Here is a 23026-nt window from a genome sequence, read left to right on the forward strand (position 1 = left end):
TTAACACAGGGTATCTTTCTTGTGGAAGCAAATATTAACTACAGGCTGTGGTGCATCCGCTACCATCTCTTCACCAGCATCACTTGTTTTCTTCATTATTTTAATTGCCTCCGCATCGGAGATTGGATTGACCTCTAACTTTTGCCACCTCAATCTCCTTCACCCTTACAGGGCCTTCCAGGAAGTCAGGATCATGATCCCCCCCTCAATCTCCTTCACCCTTACAGGGCCTTCCAGGAACTCAGGATTATGATCTCCACCTAAATCTCCTTCACCCTTACAGGGCCTTCCAGGAACTCAGGATCATGATCCCCACCTCAATCTCCTTCACCCTTACAGGGCCTTCCAGGAACTCAGGATTATGATCCCCACCTCAATCTCCTTCACCCTTACAGGGCCTTCTAGGAACTCAGGATTATGATCCCCACCTCAATCTCCTTCACCCTTACAGGGCCTTCCAGGAACTCAGGATCATGATCCCCACCTCAAACTCCTTCACCCTTACAAGGCCTTCCAGGAACTCAGGATTATGATCCCCACCTCAATCTCCTTCACCCTTACAGGGCCTTCCAGGAACTCAGGATCATGATCCCCACCACAATTGCAACACTGTTCTTCAGTATAATCTGTCCGTCTGCTCACACTTGAAATATGGCCAAATCCTTTACAATTCTTACACTGCAGTGGTTTGGGGATGAGAGCTCTTACAGCATTGCTTCCCATGCGTAGGTATTTGCTCTTTATCAAAAAACAACAGGACATGTGGTGTCAGGAAAATAACCTCTCACTCAACGTCAACAAAACAAAGGAGATGATCGTGGACTTCAGGAAACAACAGAGGGAGCACCCCTGCATCCACATCAACTGGAAAGCAGTGGAGAAGGTGGAAGTTCCTCAGAGTACACATCACTGACAAACTGAAATGGTCCACCCACACAGACAGCGTGGTGAAGAAGGCGCAGCAGCGCCTCTTCAACCTCAGGAGGCTGAAGAAACTTGGCTTGTCACCTCAAACCCTCACAAACTTTTACAGATGCACAATTGAGAGCATCCTGTTGGGCTGTATCACCGCCTGGTAGGCAACTGCACCTCCCACAACCGCAGGGCTCTCCAGAGGGTGGTACGGTCTGCACAACACATCACCGGGGGCAAACCTCCAGGACACCTACAGCACCCGATGTCACAAGAAGGTCAAAAAGATCATTAAGGACAACAACCACCTGAGCCACTGACTGTTCACCCCAATATCATCCAGAAGGCGAGGTCAGTACAGGCACATCAAAGCTGAGACTGGGAGACTGAAAAACAGCTTCTTCCTCAAGCTTCTACCTCATCAGACTGTTAAATAGCCATCACTAGCACAGAGAGGCTGCTGCCTACATACACAGATTTTAAATCATTGGCCACTCTAATAAATGAAACACTAGTCACTTTAATAAAATGTACATATTTTTCATAACTCATCCCATATGTATCTACTGTATCTTAGTCTGTGCCGCTCTGAAATTGCTCATCCATATATTTATATAGTCTTAATTCCATTATTTTACTTAGATTTGTGTGTATTTGGTATTTGTTGAGAAATTGTTAGATATTACTTGTTAGATTTTGCTGCACAGTCAGAAATAGAAGCACAAGCATTTCGCTACACTCACAATAACATCTGCTAAACATGTGTATGTGACCAATACAATTTGATTTGCATAAATTATTTTGAAAAGCAACTGCTGCACCGAAACTTTTATTTTGAAAGGATATCACCGCACCGCTTATTGTTGGTGACTTTACACGTGCAGTGGGGTCGCTGTTGTGAAATGTCTAGCGACGTTCGGACTGAGTGTTTTCGCGCTGCACTCCCTCACTGACCAATACAATAATGCCCCCCCAATCTCCGTTCGAAGCTCATAAAAGCGACCCAACACTTCAACTCTGGAAAGCCAGCGGACCTCTGCATGATAAAGCTCCTGCTGGTGCTCGCTCCCCGTATCCAAATCAAATGTTATTTGTCACATGCGCCGAATACAACAGGAGTAGGTAGACCTTACCGTGAAATGCTTACTTACAAGCCCTTAACCAATAATGCAGTTCAAGAAATATAGTTAATAAAACATTTACTAAATAAACTAAAGTTTAAAATCATGTTTCTAACTGGAGGACTGACATGTTTCCCAATGCTGATTTCGAAATTCAGAAAATGATCAACAAAGCGCAAAGCGACACACTGAGAAAAAACGTTAAACAGCATCTTGTCAAACTGCTGGGAAAGTTTTGCGACCCCTTCTCTGGAGGAGAACAGGAGACAAGACGACTGGATAAGGGACCCTTTCGAGTTGAGATGGGAAGCGTCACGTTGCCAAGCAACGAATAGGCTCTTTTCGTGGAGCTGTCGTTTGATCGCGGACTGAGCATGCGGTACCCGGAAATGACACTGACAAAGTTCTGGAGCAGCGTAATGGGAGAGTATCCTGCTCTCGCCTGTCATGCATTCAGAATCATGCTACCCTTCAGCACTACCTATCTGTGTGAAAGTGGCTTCTCTGCTATGGCCATGCTGAAAACTAAAAGCAGAAACTAACTGGACAGCCAGCATGACCTCCGAGTTGCCCTATCAAACAGACTTCAATAAACGTATTTAACTGAAGAAACACCCCAGCTTTCTCACTGATAGGCCACACACAATACATGAACAGGACTGGTATGTGTTACTTTTGTTTAACATTATGTGTTACTGTTCATTAACATTATTGGACTGGTTTTGATGTCATGTTCTGAGTCTGATCATTTATTACACCCCATTCCTGAACCGACCGCCTAATTAAATGGCTTATTCTCTTGAATTTATAATACATGTGTTCTCAGTTAATATGGCTGTGTAGCCTAATTACTTTCTTTAATACCATAATTGAGAACAGAGTCTATTTTGCAAATGAAACCTGCCCAATAAGGCAGCTGCAATACAACATTATAAAATGTTATCATCAACAGTCCATAATAATGGGTCGCGACTCAATTGTAATTGTCAAATTTGGGTCCCCAGGCAAAACCAGTTTAGAACCGCTGTCAGATCAAAGTTTTGCCCAACGCCGTAAAATGAATAATGGCGCCATCGGGTGGCTGGTTGTGCTAATCAAAGTTATTTTTGCTGTTAGGCTACTCGAAAAAGTTGGACTGAATTTGAATGAGGATAGCTAGTACTGTACAATATGTTGTCTTATTTGGGGAGTATTTGTCAGCATATTTTACCATAAGCATGTTTTTGTTCAGTCCCCCCATTTTAGTAGACTGGGTGCCAGTGTGTCTGCTCTGTTGTCAAATGTTCTATCTATATCGATGCTTCCTCTCCTTACCATATTTGGTTAGAAGTGAAAGTTCACTGGCAGGGCAGAGGAAAACGATGGAGCAAGATAAAACTGGGTCAATAACATTCTGCTTATTTTTCTCACAGATCAGGAAACATCTAATCTCTATACAGAGTTCTGTTCCAAAAACAATAATTTGTTATGGACCTGACTCATTGTCAATCTTTCAAAAAATGACGTTGAGGAAAAACCAGTTAAACCCCTCCCTGGTTGCAGTATTTTTGGTGACCAGTAGATGGTGGTGATACTACATGACAAGACAAAAGTGTGAGGCACAAGTATAGCGAGTCACAGTTTCCCCAGCAATTCGGAATATATTTACGCCACTTATTCCCCATTGCTGTCTGTTATAAATGTCTACTTATATCAGAACATGTTAGACTATTATTCAAACATAAATTACCTAACTATAGATGGTACCAGACCACAGTGCGTGTTGTTGGTCTTGTCTACACTGGTACTCTTACCCACGGTGGGTATAAGGCTCTATAGGGATAAAGATAATGTATGGCGAACCTTATACATTTATGTAGCCTATACGGGAAGACATCCACTTCGCCGCTACACTGGCCGTAAGTCTGCTACTCTCTGAACTACAAACTAGTACACTACACCGGACATGAGTCTGCTACACCTCCAACCCCAAAACCTCTACACTGTCAGAGGTAGCTACAATCTTGACTTACTTTGACTCAATGAGGAGCATGGGTCATCTGACAAAAGATTCCTCCAGTATGCTCGGTGTTATGCGGTTTTCGTCACTTCTTCAAAGGACATTCTTGCTTCCTTCAGCTCTTCTTTATTCATGAATACTGTACATATCAGGGCAAATTCAGATGAACGACTAAGAGGGCAAAAAGGCTAAATGCATCTCGAAGTGAACCAGTAATCCTTAATAAATGATTTAATGAGATTGTGTGTCAATTTTTTTCTGAATAATAACTTTATTGAGGACGTTTTGTTCATGAGCTGGCTTAATCAGTGTATATACAATGAATCAAAAATAGATTATAGAAGTATAATCATTGTCATCACACCTGTTTGTGTGAATAAATATTATCAAGTGACAATGATAAAAAATAGAGTTTGAATGGTGATGCATTCTCCTATAGAATAAGCTATATTATTTTAGGCAAATACATTGCATCAGTTTTTAAGAATCCCCAATCCACAACAGTGACTTCTTTAGCTTTAACCGTCCCTGGTTTTCATCACAAAACTAATGGCACTAAAACTTATATACACTTTGCCATAGACTTTTTCAAGATTTGCCAATCCAATATCATTCATGAATACCTTTCAATCAGCATGTTGAAGACACACATACAATTGTGTATGAGAAGAAATTAAAGGACATTTTCTTTGTATTCCTACATCTCTATTTTATGATCCATATGAAATCAACAATGTAATAATCTCAGATGAACCAATGCAGTATCAGAAATATACATGATATGAACATTGCTTAATAAGGGCCTTCATTTTAAGGCACATTCAGATGTTTTTAATCAATAGGAGGTTGCATAAAAAAAGAAGTGTGTTTACATGTTTTTGAGAGGGTCAACTTTACAATTTGCAGCTATTGTACAAAAAAAATGAAAAGATGTTTAAATTGTCCATTGTATTTGAAAGGTTTAAGAGTCCAAGTTATTATGATATCCCTCCAATCATCACTTGAACAATCTAGCTCTTTTGTGGTGTGCCTTGCCTCAAAATAAAAATTCCCTACAAGCTGTGTGACAAATATATCGTGTTGTATTGACACATTCCATTTTTTGGACTAGATACAAACTCAGCTTTCCCATTTGTGAGGTTCGACATTGGACTGACGTCTTTAGGGTTTGACCATCTCAGGATAAAAACTGTACAAACACTGCTGTTAGGCCATTGCTGTTGAAGCTCTACAAAAAGAATCATGTTTTCCAGTCTTTGCAGTGATGGCCAATGTGGGCTGGGCAGAGACATGTTCAGCAGACAGAGGGAAAGGTGGTGGAGGCAAGCGGAGTGAGGTGTGAAGGGGGTGGGGGGTCTGAGGAGTGCAGACAAACTTCCACAAGGCAAACCATCTTGAGACCAGACCTGTCAATGCTGAAACACGTAGTTGTGCCTCTAGATGGAAACCTCATACTCTCTTGTGTCCTGTGAAATGAGGACATAGTTCTGAATTAGGTACAAGCTTGTACACAATAAGGTATAGTGAGACAGAAGTAGAGAAGATCATATTCCTACTATGATCACAAAGGCTATTCCTCTTTTTGTGAATGAGCCATGTGATAACTGACATCTGTTTGTAGACTATGATAGGGATATCACAGGGATAAGTTTAGTGTCTGGAAGAGGTCAGCCCAAACTGTGAGGCTTTTCCATTTTCACCTGAGAGAGGGGACAATGACCTTAAATTGTATATACACACACACCATTGTCTATACATACCATTCACATACATACACTATACTGTATATTTATTTATATTCCATTTCTCGTTCTGATATTTCTTTTTAACTTTTAGATTATGTGTGTATTGTATTATATTGATAATTATTGTTGGAGCTAAAAACATAAGCATTTTGCTGCAATTGTGATAACATCTGCAAAACTGTGTATGCGACCAATTGGACTCTATTTTTTATTTGATTTGAGAGGTTTGTACCTCTCCTCTGACTCATTTAAATGTGCTCAACCTACTGTAGGCTTTAGTTCAATAAGCTCACAGTGTGAAATAGGTTCAGAATGTGGAATTGATGAAGACTGACTGACAGACAGAGTGGAGGCTAAATAAGCAGGTTGTAGCCTAGCGCTTGGTCTACCTCGTTGTTCTTCAGGAGTGCAGTGATGAAAGGATAGAGAAACAAACAGACAGAGAGACAATTGTTAGTTATCTGAAAGCATGAGCATGAAAGCATCAGACCTGGGTAAAATATTTGACATCTTTCAAATACTATTTGAACCCATGTCTGAACAATGTCATAGCACAAAAATAAAGCTATGCTTTGTCAAATGAACTAGGAAACCTTTTGTTTGCATCAGGTGTAATGAAATGGCCCTTGTCAATGACTGAAGGTGAACGGAGTATAGCTTTACACCCCTCAAACCTATTTCTATATCACCTAACGGTAAATTAGATTTGGAGAATGAACCTGCAATATGGCAAACCAGATGGTGCATCATCTCAGACACGGATGACAGCGTCTGATTTCAACCTTTTGGGGGGCTTACTAATTCCAACAGGCATCTTAAAGAACCAGTGAATATCTCTATATCAGAACGTACCATAGTCTCTGTTTTGTAGAGGGAGTTGTCGAAGGTGGACTCTCCTGGGATGTGGTCATATGGTAAGGAGGTGGACATGGGAAGACACAGAGGCTTCCCCTGAACCCTAGAGAACACACACACATGCAATGACTTCAGAAAAAACTCAGACCCCTTGACTTTTTCAAAATATTGTTACGTTACAGCCTTATTCTAAAATGGATAAAACCTTATTTACATAAGTATTCAGACCATTTGCTATGAGACTTTAAATTGAGCTCAGGTGCTTCCTGTTTCCATTGATCATCCTTGAGATGTTTCTACAACTTAATTGGAGTCCACCTGTGGTAAATTAAATTCATTGGACATGATTTGGAAAGGCACACACCTGTCTATATAAGGTCCCACAGTTGACAGTGCATGTCAGAGCAAAAACCAAGCCATGAGGTCGAAGGAATTGTCCGTAGAGCTCAGAGACAGGATTGTGTCAAGGCATAGATCTGGGAAAGTGTACCAAAAAAATGTATGCAGCATTGAAGGTCCCCAAGAACACAGTGGCCATCAATCTTAAATAGAAGAAGTTTGGAACCATCAAGACTCTTCCTAGAGCTGACTGCCCAGCCAAACTGAGGGATCGGGGGAGAAGGACCTTGGTCAGGGAGGTGACCAAGAACCTGATGGTCACTCTAACAGAGCTCCACAGAGTTCCTCTGTGGAGATGGGAGAACCTTCCAGAAGGACAGCCATCTCTGCAGCACTCCACCAATCAGGCTTTTATGATAGAGTGGCCAAAAAGAAGCCACTCCTCAGTAAAAGGCACATGACAGCCTACTTGGGGTTTGCCAAAAGACACCTACAGTAAAGACATCTTAGACCATGAGGAACAAGATTATCTGGTTCGATGAAACCAATATTGTACTCTTTGGCCTGAATGCCAAGTGTCAAGTCTAGAGGAAACCTGGCACCATCCCTACGGTGAAGCATGGTGGTGGCAGCATCATGTTGTGGGGATGTTTTCAGCGGCAGGGACTGGGAGCCTAGTCAGGATCAAGGAAAAGATGAATGGAGCAAAGATCAGAGAGATCCTTGATGAAAACTTGCTCCAGAACGCTCAGGACCTCAGACTGGGGCGAAGGTTCACATTCAAACAGGACAACGACCCTAAGCACATAGCCAAGACAACGCAGGAGTGGTTTTGAGACAAGTCTCTGAATGTCCTTGAGTGGCCCAGCCAGAACCCGGACTTGAACCCGAGCTAACGTCTCTGGAGACCTGAAAATAGCTGTGCAGCAAAGCTCCCCATCCAACCTGACAGAGCTTGAGAGGATCTGCAGAGAAGAATGGGAGAAACTCCCCAAATACAGGTGTGCCAAGCTTGTAGTGTCATACCCAAGAAAACTCTGTGCTGTAATCACTGCCAAACTACCAAAATACTGAGTAAAGGGTCTAAATATTTATTTTATTTGTAATGAATTATCAAACATTTCTAAAAACCTGTTCTTGCTTTGTCATTATGGGGTATTGTGTGTAGCTTGATGAAGGAAAAAAACATTTAATACATTTTAGAATAAGGCTGTAACGTAACAAAATGTGAAAAAAGTCAAGGGGTCTGAATACTCTCCGAAGGCACTGTAGTGTCACAAGGGCAGCATAGTATACTTACAACATTATTACAGAACCTAGCTGGTCTATAGCTATTGGTTAGACTCAGTGCTTGACTTGGGCAGGAGCTCACCGAGTACCAGCACCTCAAATGTTCTACAGCTAGAGCTCAAAATTATTGTTGAGCTCCTGCACCTATATATAAACAGTATCGGCAACCAAAATCTGTACCGGCACCTATTTTCAGTCCAAGTCAACCCCTGGATAGACTACTTGGTACTATGGATGATGATAGCTTTCATACTTTCAAAGTATTTTGTTTATCTATATAAAGTAGGAATACAAGACCTACTTAGAGAAGTAGAGGTAGATCCCGATGAGGAAGACCATGATGAGGGCCACTGGTATAAAGACTGTTAGAGCTATGTTGGATCGCTCCATGATGTAGTCTGCACTGGCAGCTGGTGAGCAGAGGGGTAGAGGAATCAACAGGGACACACTCAATTGGTATGATAACCTAAAGAGCCACACTTCAATGTAACACACTTGAAGTTGCTGGGAAGTACTGTATTTCGTTTTTTAAAATTTGGTCTTGACTTGATGTTTTAATTTGAAAGATCTAACAATTACTGTGCAGACTTGACGGCACTTACCGTCTAACCTGCGTTCATTCATAAACTCCATTGAGGAGGCTGTAAAGAAATGGAGAACATCAGAACACAGATGTTAAAATATACAGACATATATTGTTCATCATGAACTACTGTGAACAATGCCAGAGTGAACTACACACACAGGGGAGTATGTGTCTGCAGTTCCTACCTCCGCAGACAGGGGGCAGGCTGCTCCACTGTGAAGGGTGTCCAGGGACACAGTGGAGGACAGGCTCCCCCAGCAGCTCATGGCCTCTGAGGCAGGAGAAGCGCAGTGTCTCCCCGGCCTGGTAGAGAGGCTTCTCTGAGATCTGGGTGCTGTAAGATGGGGTGCCAGGGTTCCTGCAAGGCTCATAGGTCACCGCTGAGAGAGGAGTGGACAGGACACACACACACAGTCAACATCATATAATGTATTCCTGTAAACAGCTAGTAAAACTCTTGGTATATTGTATGAATTGGACACACTGACAATCCAGCTTGTTCTGAGAACCGTATGTTTCTTAGAGCTTGGTGAAAGTGTGGTTGTCCTATGGTTATTTTGCATACAACCTTCCCACAATATTCTGTGAATGGTGCAGGATACCCAGCTAGCACATAACTTTCTGAAAACCTGGTGGAAATTGTACTACTTCAGCATAAGGTTTCCTCATGGTTCTATTTAAAGTAATGCTCTCAAATTGTTCAGAATTGCTAAGAAACAAATGTTTTTCTATGAGACTTGTAGTACTTCAGCATAACGTTTTGTGCCGGTTTCCTCATGGTTCTATTTAAAGTAATGCTCTCAAATTGTTCAGAATTGCTAAGAAACAACGTTTTTCTCTGAGACTTGTAGTACTTCAGCATAACGTTTTGTGCCGGTTTCCTCATGGTTCTATTTAAAGTCATGTTCTCCGAATGTTATAATAGTTTGCCTAATTTCAATTTCTGTGAAAAAACAAGCATTGTATCGTGTAGAGAATCATTGTACCATCTAAACCAGTGTGAAATATATTTTCAATAACCAAAGTTATTGTATTTTCAACTGTTTGAAGCAGATGTACAAAACCAAAAGTAAAAACAAAAATGCAAGAATGGGCATAGAAATAAAGCACATAGAACATATCTACAGCTTCTTAGACTTGCTTTTAATGAGAATGACATATCTATCTCCCATTTCTATGGGAATTTGGTCAGGTCGCTCCCAAAAAGTTACATATCGCACTTTTAAGAAACATCGTTCTTCTATGGGAATTTCCATACTTAAGCATATCGCTTTCTGCAGGTTTTCTCATGATTCTGTTCAAAGTCATGTTCTCAGAACATTAAGAACATTCCATAAAAAAAAACTGAAAAAAATGTGTTACGTTCATAGAAAGCTCTAAGAATTTTATTTAAAAACATATACATTCCATTCTCAGTGTCAGTCAACAAAACTCTCTCTATCCTCTATCTTAATAGGTGTGCTGGGCTGCCCACTAATTGGGCACAACTGATTTTAAAGGTACAATATGTCACGTTTTGGGTTACCTGACCAAATTCACATAGAAATGTGAGTTATAGATCTGTCATTCCCATTGAAAGCACGTCTAAAAAGCGGTAGATCAGTTCTATGTGCAGTATTTCTATGCTTCTCATTCTAACGTTTCATTTTTGCATCTTTTACTTTCAGCTTTGTACACCAGCTTCAAACAGCTGAAAATACAATAGTTTTGGTTATTGAAAAGGTATCTCACAGCAGTATAGATTGTACAGTGATTCTCTACACTCTGAGTGCTTGTTTTGTCACATACTGAAATGATTAGAATTAGAACTATTCAAATTTTAGCAACCAAGAAATGGTGGAGTGATTCCTGCATATTGCACCTTTAATTAAGTGCTTTTTTTAAAAAATGGAGTCTGTTTGAATAATCTAAAATGAACAGCTTTGTATGAGTTTTAAAAAAACATGACATGCTAGCTCCATCCTAGTGACATAGTGGACTAATTCCATGGATTGAGAACAGAAGATCATAGGTTCAAATCTGAACAACACCGTGCCACAATAAAAAAATACATGTGCTTTCATGATTAATGCCTAAGGGACTGATCAAAATGTACAGAATGGTTACCTGGAGGGAAATGGGGGAGGGTCATGTTTTTTCAATTTCACTCAAGGGGAGGGTTTAGTATTTTTTAAATCTAGTCCAGGGAAGGGTCATGTAATTTGTAATTGATGAAATTTCAATATGTCTCATTGTTGTAGAATTAGCTGCTTATTAGGCTATATATGGTGTTGTTGACTGTACGTTTGTTTATTCCATGTGTAACTCTGTGTTGTTGTTTGTGTCGCACTACTTTGCTCCATATTGCCTATAGGCTATTTAGTGTGGTCTCAATCAAATGATCCATAGCCTATAGGCTACGAAGTGCATGTTTGGAGAAGCACAGAGCAAAGTTATATTTCTAAGATAGCTGCTGGGACGGTGTAAATAAAACAGGCTGCATTACACACTACAATGGATGTTCCACCCCTGAGCCCTGCTCTGCTCTTGCTGATCAAAAAACGTTTTGTGTTGTGTAGGGCTATGGTGACAGTTCAGGAGAGACGAAGGCTTCTTCTGATTAGGCTTAGTCAAAAAAAATGCACTATCTTGCGCACAGACTAGCCTATAGCCTATGTTCTGTTCAGTTTGAGAAGCAGAGCGCGAAGGACAGAGGGTGTGGTGCTGAAACTTGAAGCAGTACCCGTGGCACAATCAATCAGAAATGGAAAGCTCATTTTAATTAGACTTCACTAACAACAGGAGGGCTTTGTGTTGAAGCCTATTTCTTTGACAGACAATTATGCTATTTCGTGTTGGTCAATTCCTCCACCTACCATGCACTCTTTAAGTAGCCTACCTCCGTGTCAGTGAAGGGCTGTTAAATTAAAACCAAGACTGAGAGGGTATGCCACAGGCCTACATTTTTATTAAAGAAAATTGCAAAAAAGCATAGGCCCACCCCTTGTTAGTTGAAGATTTTGAAGAAAATAAAAGGGATCTGATTATATAAAGTCTCTATAACAGCGCTTTGGTCAGCAATGCTTTATGCTCGAAACAAGCTGCAAAATACCCAGGAAAGACTATACTTTGCTTGGGAAGTAATCTAATTCTGTCACTATCAATTGATTAAGCTATTCACTTTCTGTACAATAGAATATGTTTAAACCCAGACAGCTTTTAAGGAAACACTTGTGACCTTCTCTCGTTGGGTTAAGCCATGGAAGACAAGTAGCCAGCAGTTAAAGCGTACATTTTTCTGCGTCGGCAGGTCTACTCTGTCTGGGGTGGAATGGTAGGTCTACTCTGTCTGGGGTGGAATGGTAGGTCTACTCTGTCTGGGGTGAAATGGTAGGACTACTCTGTCTGGGGTGGAATGGTAGGTCTACTCTGTCTGGGGTGGAATGGTAGGTCTACTCTGTCTGGGGTGGAATGGTAGGTCTACTCTGTCTGGGGTGGAATGGTAGGTCTATGGTAGGTCTCTGTCTGGGGTGGAATGGTAGGTCTACTCTGTCTGGGGTGGAATGGTAGGTCTACTCTGTCTGGGGTGGAATGGTAGGTCTACTCTGTCTGGGGTGGAATGGTAGGTCTACTCTGTCTGGGGTGGAATGGTAGGTCTACTCTGTCTGGGGTGGAATGGTGGAGGTCTACTCTGTCTGGGGTGGAATGGTAGGTCTACTCTGTCTGGGGTGAAATGGTAGGTCTACTCTGTCTGGGGTGGAATGGACTACTCTGTCTGGGGTGGAATGGGGGTGGAATGGTCTACTCTGTCTGGGGTGGAATGGTAGGTCTACTCTGTCTGGGGTGGAATGGTAGGTCTACTCTGTCTGGGGTGGAATGGTAGGTCTAATGGTAGGTCTCTTTCTGGGGTGAAATGGTAGGACTATGGTAGGTCTCTGTCTGTCTGGGGTGGAATGGTAGGTCTACTCTGTCTGGGGTGGAATGGTAGGTCTACTCTGTCTGGGGTGGAATGGTAGGACTACTTTGTCTGGGGTGGAATGGTAGGTCTACTCTGTCTGGGGTGGAATGGTAGGTCTACTCTGTCTGGGGTGGAATGGTAGGACTAATGGTAGGACTACTTTGTCTGGGGTGGAATGGTAGGTCTACTCTGTCTGGGGTGGAATGGTAGGTCTACTCTGTCTGGGGTGGAATGGTCTGTCTGGGTGGAATGGTAGGTCTACTCTGTCTGGGGTGGAATGGTAGGTCTACTCTGTCTGGGGTGGAATGGTAGGTCTACTCTGTCTGGGGTGGAATGGTAGGTCTACTCTGTCTGGGGTGGAATGGTAGGCCTAAATTATGAAAGTAGCCTATTATTTGCAAACAAGACACACTGATTTGGCATTGGAGAAATATGATAAGGTGAACACATAGCCCTATTTCTCTGTCCATTCTTAGCCTATAATTTCGGTAATTTGTGTGGTATTAAAAAAATATTCCGCTAATGGGTAAAATTACATAGAATTGCAAGACATGTTTATAAAAGGCCATTTTTTTCTCAGACCTGCAAATGATAGACTCATGCAATGGTTTTACTATATATAAGATCTTTCTAACCCTACTCTTGTCCATGGTGGTCTGCGAACCCATGACCTTTTAGCCCGCATCCCTGTGCGTTATCAAAATGTCTGCGTTGCCTTCTACTGTTTACAGGATGAAGAACAGTTTGTAAAACTGCACATCTAAGGCTTTGCTCAGTCCAGGAAGTGAGGGTAAACAGTAGACAGTCCTCTGCTATACACTTTGTTTTCATTATTATTTTGGTTGTAGAAGAGGGTCACTTGTTTTGTTTTTTCAAGAGTTCAGTGAGGGTTTAGGTCAAATATATTTTGCCGAAGGGAGGGTCATCCATTTTCAATACAGAGAAGTCAGATCTTCTCTATGTAACCCTTATTATAAATAACAATCACTCCCTAAACAAATCCTATATCTTCTTGGAGTTAAACGGTTAACCCAAACTAAGCCAGTTGTGTTATTAAACGTCTTATTGAAATCTATTCTCATAATGTTGTTAAATTACCTTCAAATAACCTATAATTTCTGTTCTCAGAACAGAAATAAATCTTCAAGGAAAACATTCAGGGAAATGTAGCAAAACGTTCTTAGAACCTCCCTGCAACATAAAAATGTATGTTCCCAGGACAGGTGAAATTTTCACTTCCGTTCTCAGAACTTTAAAAAAAATTCAGTTTTACCAGCTTTGTTCCCAGAACCAATGGGAAACCAAAAACGAATATACCCACAATGTCCAAGGAAACATGTGCTTGCTGGGAAGTGTGTATGATGGAGATGTTTTAGCAGGCTGAAGCCCAGGGGGTACGTACAGTCACATTTGGGTAGCCTCTCGCTCCATTTAGGTCCGGAGGAGCCATGGTTGTAGCAGGAGAGCAGGCTGTTTCCAGAGAGGGTGTAGCCCTTGTTACAGATGTATTGGATGGTGGAGCCTACAGTGAAACGCGGGCTGGACATCACCCTGCGACTGTGCTCCACAGTACCTGGGTCTGTACACGACAGCACTGACACACACACAGACACAGACACAGACACATACACATACACAGACACAGACACACACACACACACACACACACACAGAAAAAAACTGAGTTTTACTCATGTGCAGGGAATACAATTAGTTATTTTTTTTAAAATCATTAGCAGTTGTCAATGCTTATTTGTGGTTAACCAATGGGGCCAGAGTGGTGCCTGGGCCTTTTTCTAATTAAAGCCTGCAGACACAAACCCACCGAGCTGGAAAATAAGAGATTATCTCTGTGTCTCAGTCCCACACAACATCAAACCATGAACCCAATCCTGGGTCTAGTAGGATAAGGGTCAGTATGGTAATAATGTTCACGTGACAGACGTCCAAATGAGTCTCTTGTTACCGGTCAGTGATGCCGTGCCTGTCACTGTGTGGGAAGTGACCAAGACCAAGGACTTTGTCACACTATCCTGTCTCTACTCCGCAGCATCCAGGTCGTCTGGATAGAACAGGAGTAATGTGTGGAGGAGCTGGAACACAAAGCCTACTCACTTCATTGATACGTTGGTCTATACAGAAAAAGGGTTGTGTTGTCAGAAAAGCAGTGAATGCTTTTACCCATCAGCCTCTGCTTTAGCCTGTCCTTAACTGAAACTGCTTCTCACACCTAAAATGCACCTTCTGTGTGCCAGTGTATGCGGGTGTGTGTGTGTGTGGTAGTCACCTCTCTCACAGCTGGGCAGGTCTCCACTCCAGGTCAGGTCCCACTGGCACATGAGCAGCTCTGTACCCACCAGCTGGAAACCTGGGTAGCACTGGTAGGTGACCACCGTGCCATGGACCAGCTCAGGGTGGGAGGTGCTCTTCCAGCCGTTGGTGATCTCTGGGAGCTCTGGACACGTGTCGTTACGAGGCACCTCTGTATCCATGAACGAGGGAGAGAGAAAGGAAGCCAGAGAATAAGGCACTGACTTCACAGAGCACACAGAGCTTGAGTGGTGTGGTTTTGCATTCAAATGAATGAACCTCAGGACAAACACAATAGAGGACATCCATTTTGTAGGAATTTCAATCTAGTGTGACAAGTGCCATGCAATAGGATGTCTGTCTGCCAGGCAGCCTGGCGGGGCCATTTCTAGCCACAGCAGAAGCCAGAGAGGGCAGGGCACCCTGCAGACGAGGCTAATGTGGACAAACACACGCAGTAATTGTGTTTGGGTCTCTGACGGGCACAATACCAGACAGCTGCACCACTTGGCTGGGCCTTGCTTTCCATCTCTGTCAGAGGCATGAACAGACTATAAATCTCTCTCTCTCTCTGCCTTTTCTCTCTCTCTCTCTGCCTTCCCTTTGTCCCTCTCTCGCTTCTCTCTTTCACTCACTCTTCTCTCTCCCAGTCATCAGTATTCTGCTGCCTCCTCTTTCTCCCTCTCTCTACATGGAATTCATTACGTCTTATCAGATGTCTGCTTTATGGGTTGGCTCCGCTCCGGTGTCGTGACGACCGTGCTGATGGAAGGGGGCCCCTTCCTTTTTATGTTTAAGAGAGTCTCCTCCTCCTGAACCCTCTAGAACTCTCCTCCTCCTTACTCATCTCCCCTCTTCACTGCCCTTCTGTCTCTTTAACTCTTTAATTCTGTTCACACTCTCTCCTAACTCACTCCGCAGTCTTACCGAAGAAGTGCACCACAAAGCCGTTGCCGTAGCCGTAGATGTTGGTGGCCGGGTCAGACTGGAACTGGATGGTGACGTCGGCCATGGAGGTGTAGAGTTTGAAGTGAGGCCGTGAGCCACCGTACTGACCCAGCACCGTAGCAGTTAGGTCATCTCCATCATAGAACGTCAGCAGATCGTTCTTCCCTATGTTGAGGCTGGAGCACAAAGACAGAAGAAAAATATATATTCACCGTGCACAATGAATTGGTTTTCATGCACACCCTCACATTACTAGCTCATTTGTCATATACTTTCTTTGTCATTGTTTTCTGTATCTGTTTTAAAAACGTGAAAGCATCCTCACTAAAATACGTTTGTTGCTTTGAGACGTTCCGTTTAAATGTTCCATTTACTTTGGAGCACCACAGCTCTACTGAAAAGAAAGTGACAAAACCATGTGGTAATTTATCACTGTTTTAAATGTGTCACCTGAGACAGAGCCCTCTGCTTAAGAACCAGGACAGGGTGTAAAGTAGGGAGGAAATCACACTCCGCCAGAATCGGGAAGTGACCTGTTACTCTTTCCTGTCTCAAATTAATCACAAGTGGCTCCTGATAAAACTCATTACAATGCAAGCAATTGAACTATTAATCACTTTGGAGCCTAACAGAAGAAGAAAAAACGGAAAGATTTGAACGATAAAGAGATTTGGTTCTGTAATACAGTCGTGTATCAGTAGTGTATTGTATGACATGAATAACAGAGAGAGTGTAAAAATGTCTCAATCTCATCGACCTGTTTGCACTCTGTAAACTGAGTTAAGAATCAAGACATTAAAGATATGATGCACATACGACTTGGCAAAGATCAGGTGTATCAGACTAATTAAATGTCAGGACAGCTTAGCCTACCCACTGGGCACAGACTTGAATTCAACATCTATTCCACTTTGGTTCAACTTAATTTCATTGAAATGATGTAGAAACAACATTGATTCAACCATTGTGTGCCCAGTGGGTATTTTCTGCTGATGCATCTGTATTATCCTTCAAGAAAATGCTTAAACCTGCAGTAATTAATTGACACCTGAAAATGCATCTCACCTCAACAGAGCGGGACAGATTGAGAAATTGTATCAGCTTGCATTAAATTTGTTGTGATGAAGTTAAACAAGCCTTTGCATAGCTGTGCTGCCGTATCTGCAGCGAAAATTAATCATGCTTTCTATTGTGTGGCAGTGATTTGATTTAGTGTAATTTAAACACAGGCTCAGATTGACTCAGCCCACAGGCCCAGCTGCCTGCCACCATGTTCCTTCAGAATGCATTATCTCAGACAACTCCTCATCTGCAATGGCATTCTCTATTCTCCACCTCTGAGAGAACTTGACATTCATGTCCAGGACAAGTCAAATATAAATACCACCTGCCCGTTTCTAGCTAGTTTGAGCAAAATTAATACCCCTCAATACAAATCACAATTCGATTAAACGCAGTCATTTGTGAGTCATGATGGCTGCTCAATGATCATTAGAATCTTCTCCTTTCATCTCACCCCTGCACCTCTTAATTCCCACAGACTAACCTGAATGAATGTTCTGATGGAATATCCCATTTCTAATCCACTCCTCTCTGGCTTGTGAGATCTTGACTGGACAGGGATCCAGATCCACTGCCCTTCACTCCGCCTCAACTAGGCTAACATATCCAGACAAGCAGGCTCAGAGTCAAAACAGTTATTAGTGACACTAGTGATGAAATAAGTCAATGAGTTCTCCTGCCAACTTCCAGCCCTGGGAGACAAACCAATCAAGGTATAAGTGCTATAACTAATATTTGATGCATCAATGCATGAAATATCCTGTCGCTCTTCTCACTAAATTCTCACCAAAGGCAAAGTACACTATAATGGAAGCCAAAATGGAAACTACCAAAATCACTGTCTGTCTTTCACATCATATTTGACTTGCAAACTATTTCCTCCCTTATTAACGCCATAGGACTACTGGGGTGGTATATACAGCATGTGTATATTGGTATGTACGTGAATGTATGCATGCATGTGTACAAATTATTTACCTGAACTAGAACTGCCAAAAGTCATATGCATGGGGTTTGTGTATTTCTGATAATCATCAAGGCAGAGACACAGCTAAATCCCATTCCCATACACTCCTAAACACTATTTAGGCGTTGGAGCACTTCGTCAACATTTGGAGCATCTGAACTTAGGCTGCTGAACTACACCCCAGGTGTACCATCCTCCACACCTGCATTTCGTTCACAGCCCCTCCTCCTGCACCTGAGCCCTTAACAGGCACCTAGCTCGCCCTCCTGGTTGGTTGGGGTGAACCAGTCGTCATTAGAAGGGCCCTTGAATGAGTGTCCCAGCCGTCATTAGGGCCCCTGGTCCTGTGTGATTATGGGAGTGGTGAACAGGACGCTGGGCGGTGATGAATGATTATAGAGGAATGAGAGTGTTCTCATTACCGTGGTAAAGTGTTCCTAAACCCTGGTAACGAGCTTTAGGAAGGCACACCGTGCAATTGTGTTCCAGAACACTGGCGTGACTAGTGGGCCAGAAGGGAGGCATCAGACATGGAACATGCGAGTTCATGGCACGAGAGTCTGTGTGTTCAGATTATCACTCCTTGTGCAGCACTGGTTTCATCGCTATGATCAGAGGATCCCTGAGGATGTAGTGAAGGATAACAGTGGTTTGAGTGATGCCTTTAAACTGCGATTTCAGATGTAAGGTTCTCATATTTCTCCTAGTTCAGCATATGCTGATATTGATGTTCACATCAAAACTGAAGGAAATGGCGTGGAAATCCTGTAGATGATCTCTCTGTCTCACTCACATGCACACTCAAGCTGAATTCTCATCAACGCTCCGAGGTTGAGCTGAACGCGCTTCACCGTTGTCCCTGAAAGTCATATCTGCCCAAATCGCTTCCCCTCTATATGAATAGGAAATTAATGATGTTGACAGCTTCTTGTACCAAACATGGGGGATGCCATTTATTACAATGCTTCAGAATGTACAACCACAGCTGAGGCGTTCCGAAGAGAGAGAGAAGAGCAAGAGAGACAACATATGCAAATGAGCCAGTTGTTAATTAAGGAAGCCAAATGATTGTACGCATGGTTAATCTATCAGGGTCTGACACAGCAGGGTCTTCTGTTCCCAGCCTTCACCTGACATCACTATCACGGAAAACACTCACTCCTCTCCCCTGCTCTGCTCAAGTCAACCTATCTGATTCAGCAGAACACACACCACCTCTGTCCGAACCCCGTTAAATAATTAGTTTCCGCTCCAGTTGGTAATTAACCTTTGTCTGCTGGTACTTATGTGTCCCATCCAAGAGCAAGATATTATTTTATCTTTAGCCCTTTTCTCTTTCATTTGTTTAACCAGTCACAATGGGGTAGTTCTTTGCACTGGCAGTTTCTGTTTGAAGTCAGGCCTGTGTTTGTACATCAGCTGTAAAGCTTCTCCTAATGATCTGAGTGCAGAGACGTGCTGCAGAGCTCATGCGCGGGTGAAGATTCTTAGAAAGGTTAGAGCTACTCTGTGGTGGGGCGTCCTCCACTTGAACTGCTATGGGGAGGGGAACGCCAGGACGTTACTAAAAGGGTTCCCCCTTTTAGGGGGAACCCTTTTTGATATATGCTTTGTTATATCTTATGTTCAGGAGAATCTGTAGTGAAGAACGTAAGAGATAGTTAAGATACGTACACTTGGATGTCTAGCATAATCCTCCTGTCCTCCTCCACGTGAATCCCCCAGATGCAGTCCTGGCCGCTATCGTAGGCCTCTGGCCAGTTAGGAGACAGGACCACTCCAGCAGAGTCAGTCATCTCTCCACTGCATACAGCTGTAACACACACACACACACACACACACACACACACACACACACACACACACACACACACACACACACACACACACACACACACACACACACACACACACACACACACACACACACACACACACACACACACACACACACACACACAGATTAAGCAAAAATACTCTGTTCAACAATATCATACAGCTCATTTCCTACATAGAACAAAAACACACAGCATACCTCTGCAGGCAGGCTCAGTCTCGTTCCACTGGGGGTTGTTGTGGTCCATGCACTCAATGATGACAGAGCCCTGCTCCAGGGTGTAGCCAGGGTCACAGGTGAACTCTACCACGGTCCCCACTGCCCACGTGCTGTCATTACTGGTGAAGTTACCGTACTTGACGAACGGCTCATAGCAGTGGCCCACTGCAAACGCTATGAAGGAGAGGATATGTGGATCAGTCACAGAAAAAAGGCCAGACTGTGACACTGAGCCCCATGTCTGCCATGCAGTGGGCCATTGACTTTGCCTGTTAGCTCGTCTCCTATCAGGGACGGAGCAGACCCAGAGGTTAATTTTATTGGAGGTCTGTTGCGTCAACCCACTGACTGACATGTAATGGTTCAAATCAGGGTGAGGGGAGCACTATTAAATCAGTTCCACCCTGTGTCAGATTGATGAGGGTAATGCTGTTGAAGACAACCCACACACGGTCCATTAGAATAAGCAGCGCTGCTCTCTCACAGCGTAATCCCATTTGCTACAGTAAATTGAAGCCCTAATCAGATTAAATTGATCTGATTGGATAATGACTCCAGGACCTGTGATGTGGCTCTGACTCCAAGCTCTGAACAGCCCTTTGAAAAGGCACCTATAAGAATGAGTTGCCACACGTAGAGAGGATGACTGGGCATGAGCATGGAGAACAATAAAGCATTTGAGAGTTCGTAGCTAAACTAGTGAGAGCAGAGGACTTTAATTGATTCTTATGTTTGACTTCTTTCCATTCCAATTCTTTAGAGGAGGGAAAGATGAGGAGAGGGCATGAGGCAGTGTCTTTTGGTTATACTAGTCTGCAGGGCATTATGCGTTTCATAAACAACAGGTTTTAGCTCCACTCATTTTACATTGCTGGAGTGTGTGAGGGAAGTTTGAGTGCCCTTGAGTACACTTTCCAGAGACCTGAAGACTTGTGTTAGATCCCCATGCCTGGTCTTGTGGCACACAGGGAACCTATGTTCTAACCACTGTTCCTTCTCATTTTGGGGGGCACTGAGCAAATCTGAGGTCTTGTGAGCGGAAACTTGAATGTTGGGAGAATTTTGTCCAACTTCCGGCGTGAGTTTACAGTGAACACTGAGGCTGTACCCTTACAGTTTTAGACAGTTGCCAATAGGCTATTGTGGCTAATTGAGCATAAGTTTTGTTGGACTACCAACAAAACCAATGGAGCAAATCCCATAACATTTTCACATGGAAATAGCTTTTGATTTCTATGATATAGCCTACAGTAGAAGTAGAAGAAGTAGAAGAAGAAGATATGTGTTCAATGCAGACCTACATTGCATGAGACTTTTAAAAACGGTTTTACATTATGAAGGGCTTGACATTAATTAATGATTCGACTTGGTCTGTAACACCATGGGCCAAATAGGTGACTGTAAATTGCATTGTATTGTGTTGTATGATGCAAGAAACCACTTTACAAAATACAATATACAATTATTACCGTACAGAGAACTAGACACTGTAGACTACCCCTCTGCCTATTGGTTTATTTGCATATCTCAACATGTATCTGCATGTCTCAAAATACAACACTGCCCCTTCAATTAATTAAGACATAAGCGTTTTACCTGACTAGCTTTTCAAAACCAGCTTGAAATGTAGCCGGCATGTTTTGTGCTCTTGCAGGAATCTCTTAGTCAGTAACTCCCCATTGCTGACCTATACTTATCTATAACTGGGCTGATAACTCAATAACTAGCAGAGAATATCTACAAATGTGCACACATGCAACTCTGATCTTAAACTGATCTGAAAAGCGTTTTCACACGTGGTTGACTGAAAGACCACTCGTGGGCTACCCCGCCAATAGTATTTTACTCCGTTGCGCCCTAACTCTGTCTATAACAAAATCACAGACTCAATCTTGTAAAGTTAGATTTCTTTTGGGGCTGATATAATGTTGATTCGATCACAGAAAAAAACATTGATCTATATATTGCAAACTCAATGAAGTTCATTCTCTTGCGTCTTTGCGCAACATGGTGTTTCTTCTGCGTGGCAGTCGTGGAGGAAGTGCGTGGGAGTGCACGGACGCAGTTTAAAGTGAAGTCAGAAACATTGGTGCCATGACCTGGAAGTGTCTCTGTGAGATGGAGAAGGTCAAAGTGGGGTCAGGTGTAACCGAGACCTGAAGAGTTGCGTTAGCTCCCACGGGGATGTGTCTACCTTGGTATCTGATGGCGATGCCGGTGGAGGTGCCTGTTCCATCAGTGGTGAGCTCTATGAAGAGGGGTCTGGAGGTGCTCACCAGGCCCTCGTTGGGCAGGTACTCTACCTCATATGAGTCATACATCGGAGGAGAGTCAATGTTCTTCCCATTTTTGATCAGAAGCCTGAAAGAGAAATTAAAACACATTAGTACCTGGTTGGATTTCTAAGACTTTGTAATATGCATTGTGGGCACATTTTCAGAGTTAACTCAGCTACCTGGACGGAAGCCCCTAATGAGATGACGCAACAGGAAGGAAAATTATACAGTATTAAAGCATTGGGCTGGACGGTTCTGCACAAATGGCCAATGATATCATCCAGTACAGTTGAGCAGCTAGCCTACTGACCTGATTAAAAGTATATTTGTTATTGTTACCAGACACAGCTGCTACCGCTCATAAAAACAACGTTATCTTAACTCAAATATGTGTGTCCTTGTCAATTCAATTCATTCACTTGAAGCACCTTCTTGTGAAGTGTTATATTGCCTTACAAACATTCACAACAGCTTATAGATGCAATCATAGAGCATTAAGACTCCAATAAGGAACATGAATAGACAGTCAAAAAACAAAGTAGGAAGGTGATTGAAGTGAAATGTATCCGATTATTTCAGTATTTCTCTCTCTCTCTCTTTCTCCTTTCCTCTCTCACCATTTT

The 23026-nt window shown here is 42.7% G+C and overlaps 1 protein-coding gene across 3 annotated transcripts in view; it reads right to left on the minus strand.

Annotated features, from left to right (window-relative positions):
* Window positions 1-4279: 4279 nt before the first annotated feature.
* The window catches only part of LOC112267439 (seizure protein 6 homolog), a 127296-nt gene continuing 108549 nt past the window's right edge, over window positions 4280-23026 (minus strand). The window contains exons 7-18 of one of the 3 annotated variants that reach the window (XM_042297507.1): window positions 22322-22488; window positions 20107-20301; window positions 19746-19884; window positions 16022-16218; window positions 15072-15266; window positions 14187-14378; window positions 9033-9227; window positions 8864-8902; window positions 8563-8671; window positions 6630-6735; window positions 6167-6175; window positions 4280-5498 (exon numbers count right to left, since the gene is read on the minus strand). In XM_042297507.1, the coding sequence (XP_042153441.1) occupies window positions 5469-5498; window positions 6167-6175; window positions 6630-6735; window positions 8563-8671; window positions 8864-8902; window positions 9033-9227; window positions 14187-14378; window positions 15072-15266; window positions 16022-16218; window positions 19746-19884; window positions 20107-20301; window positions 22322-22488 (1573 nt within the window). In that variant the 3' untranslated portion in view covers window positions 4280-5468. The other 2 variants (XM_042297508.1, XM_042297506.1) reach the window with 2 other exon arrangements.

This window comes from Oncorhynchus tshawytscha, linkage group LG14 (genome assembly GCF_018296145.1).
Source record: "Oncorhynchus tshawytscha isolate Ot180627B linkage group LG14, Otsh_v2.0, whole genome shotgun sequence".
Classification (NCBI taxonomy): domain Eukaryota; kingdom Metazoa; phylum Chordata; class Actinopteri; order Salmoniformes; family Salmonidae; genus Oncorhynchus; species Oncorhynchus tshawytscha.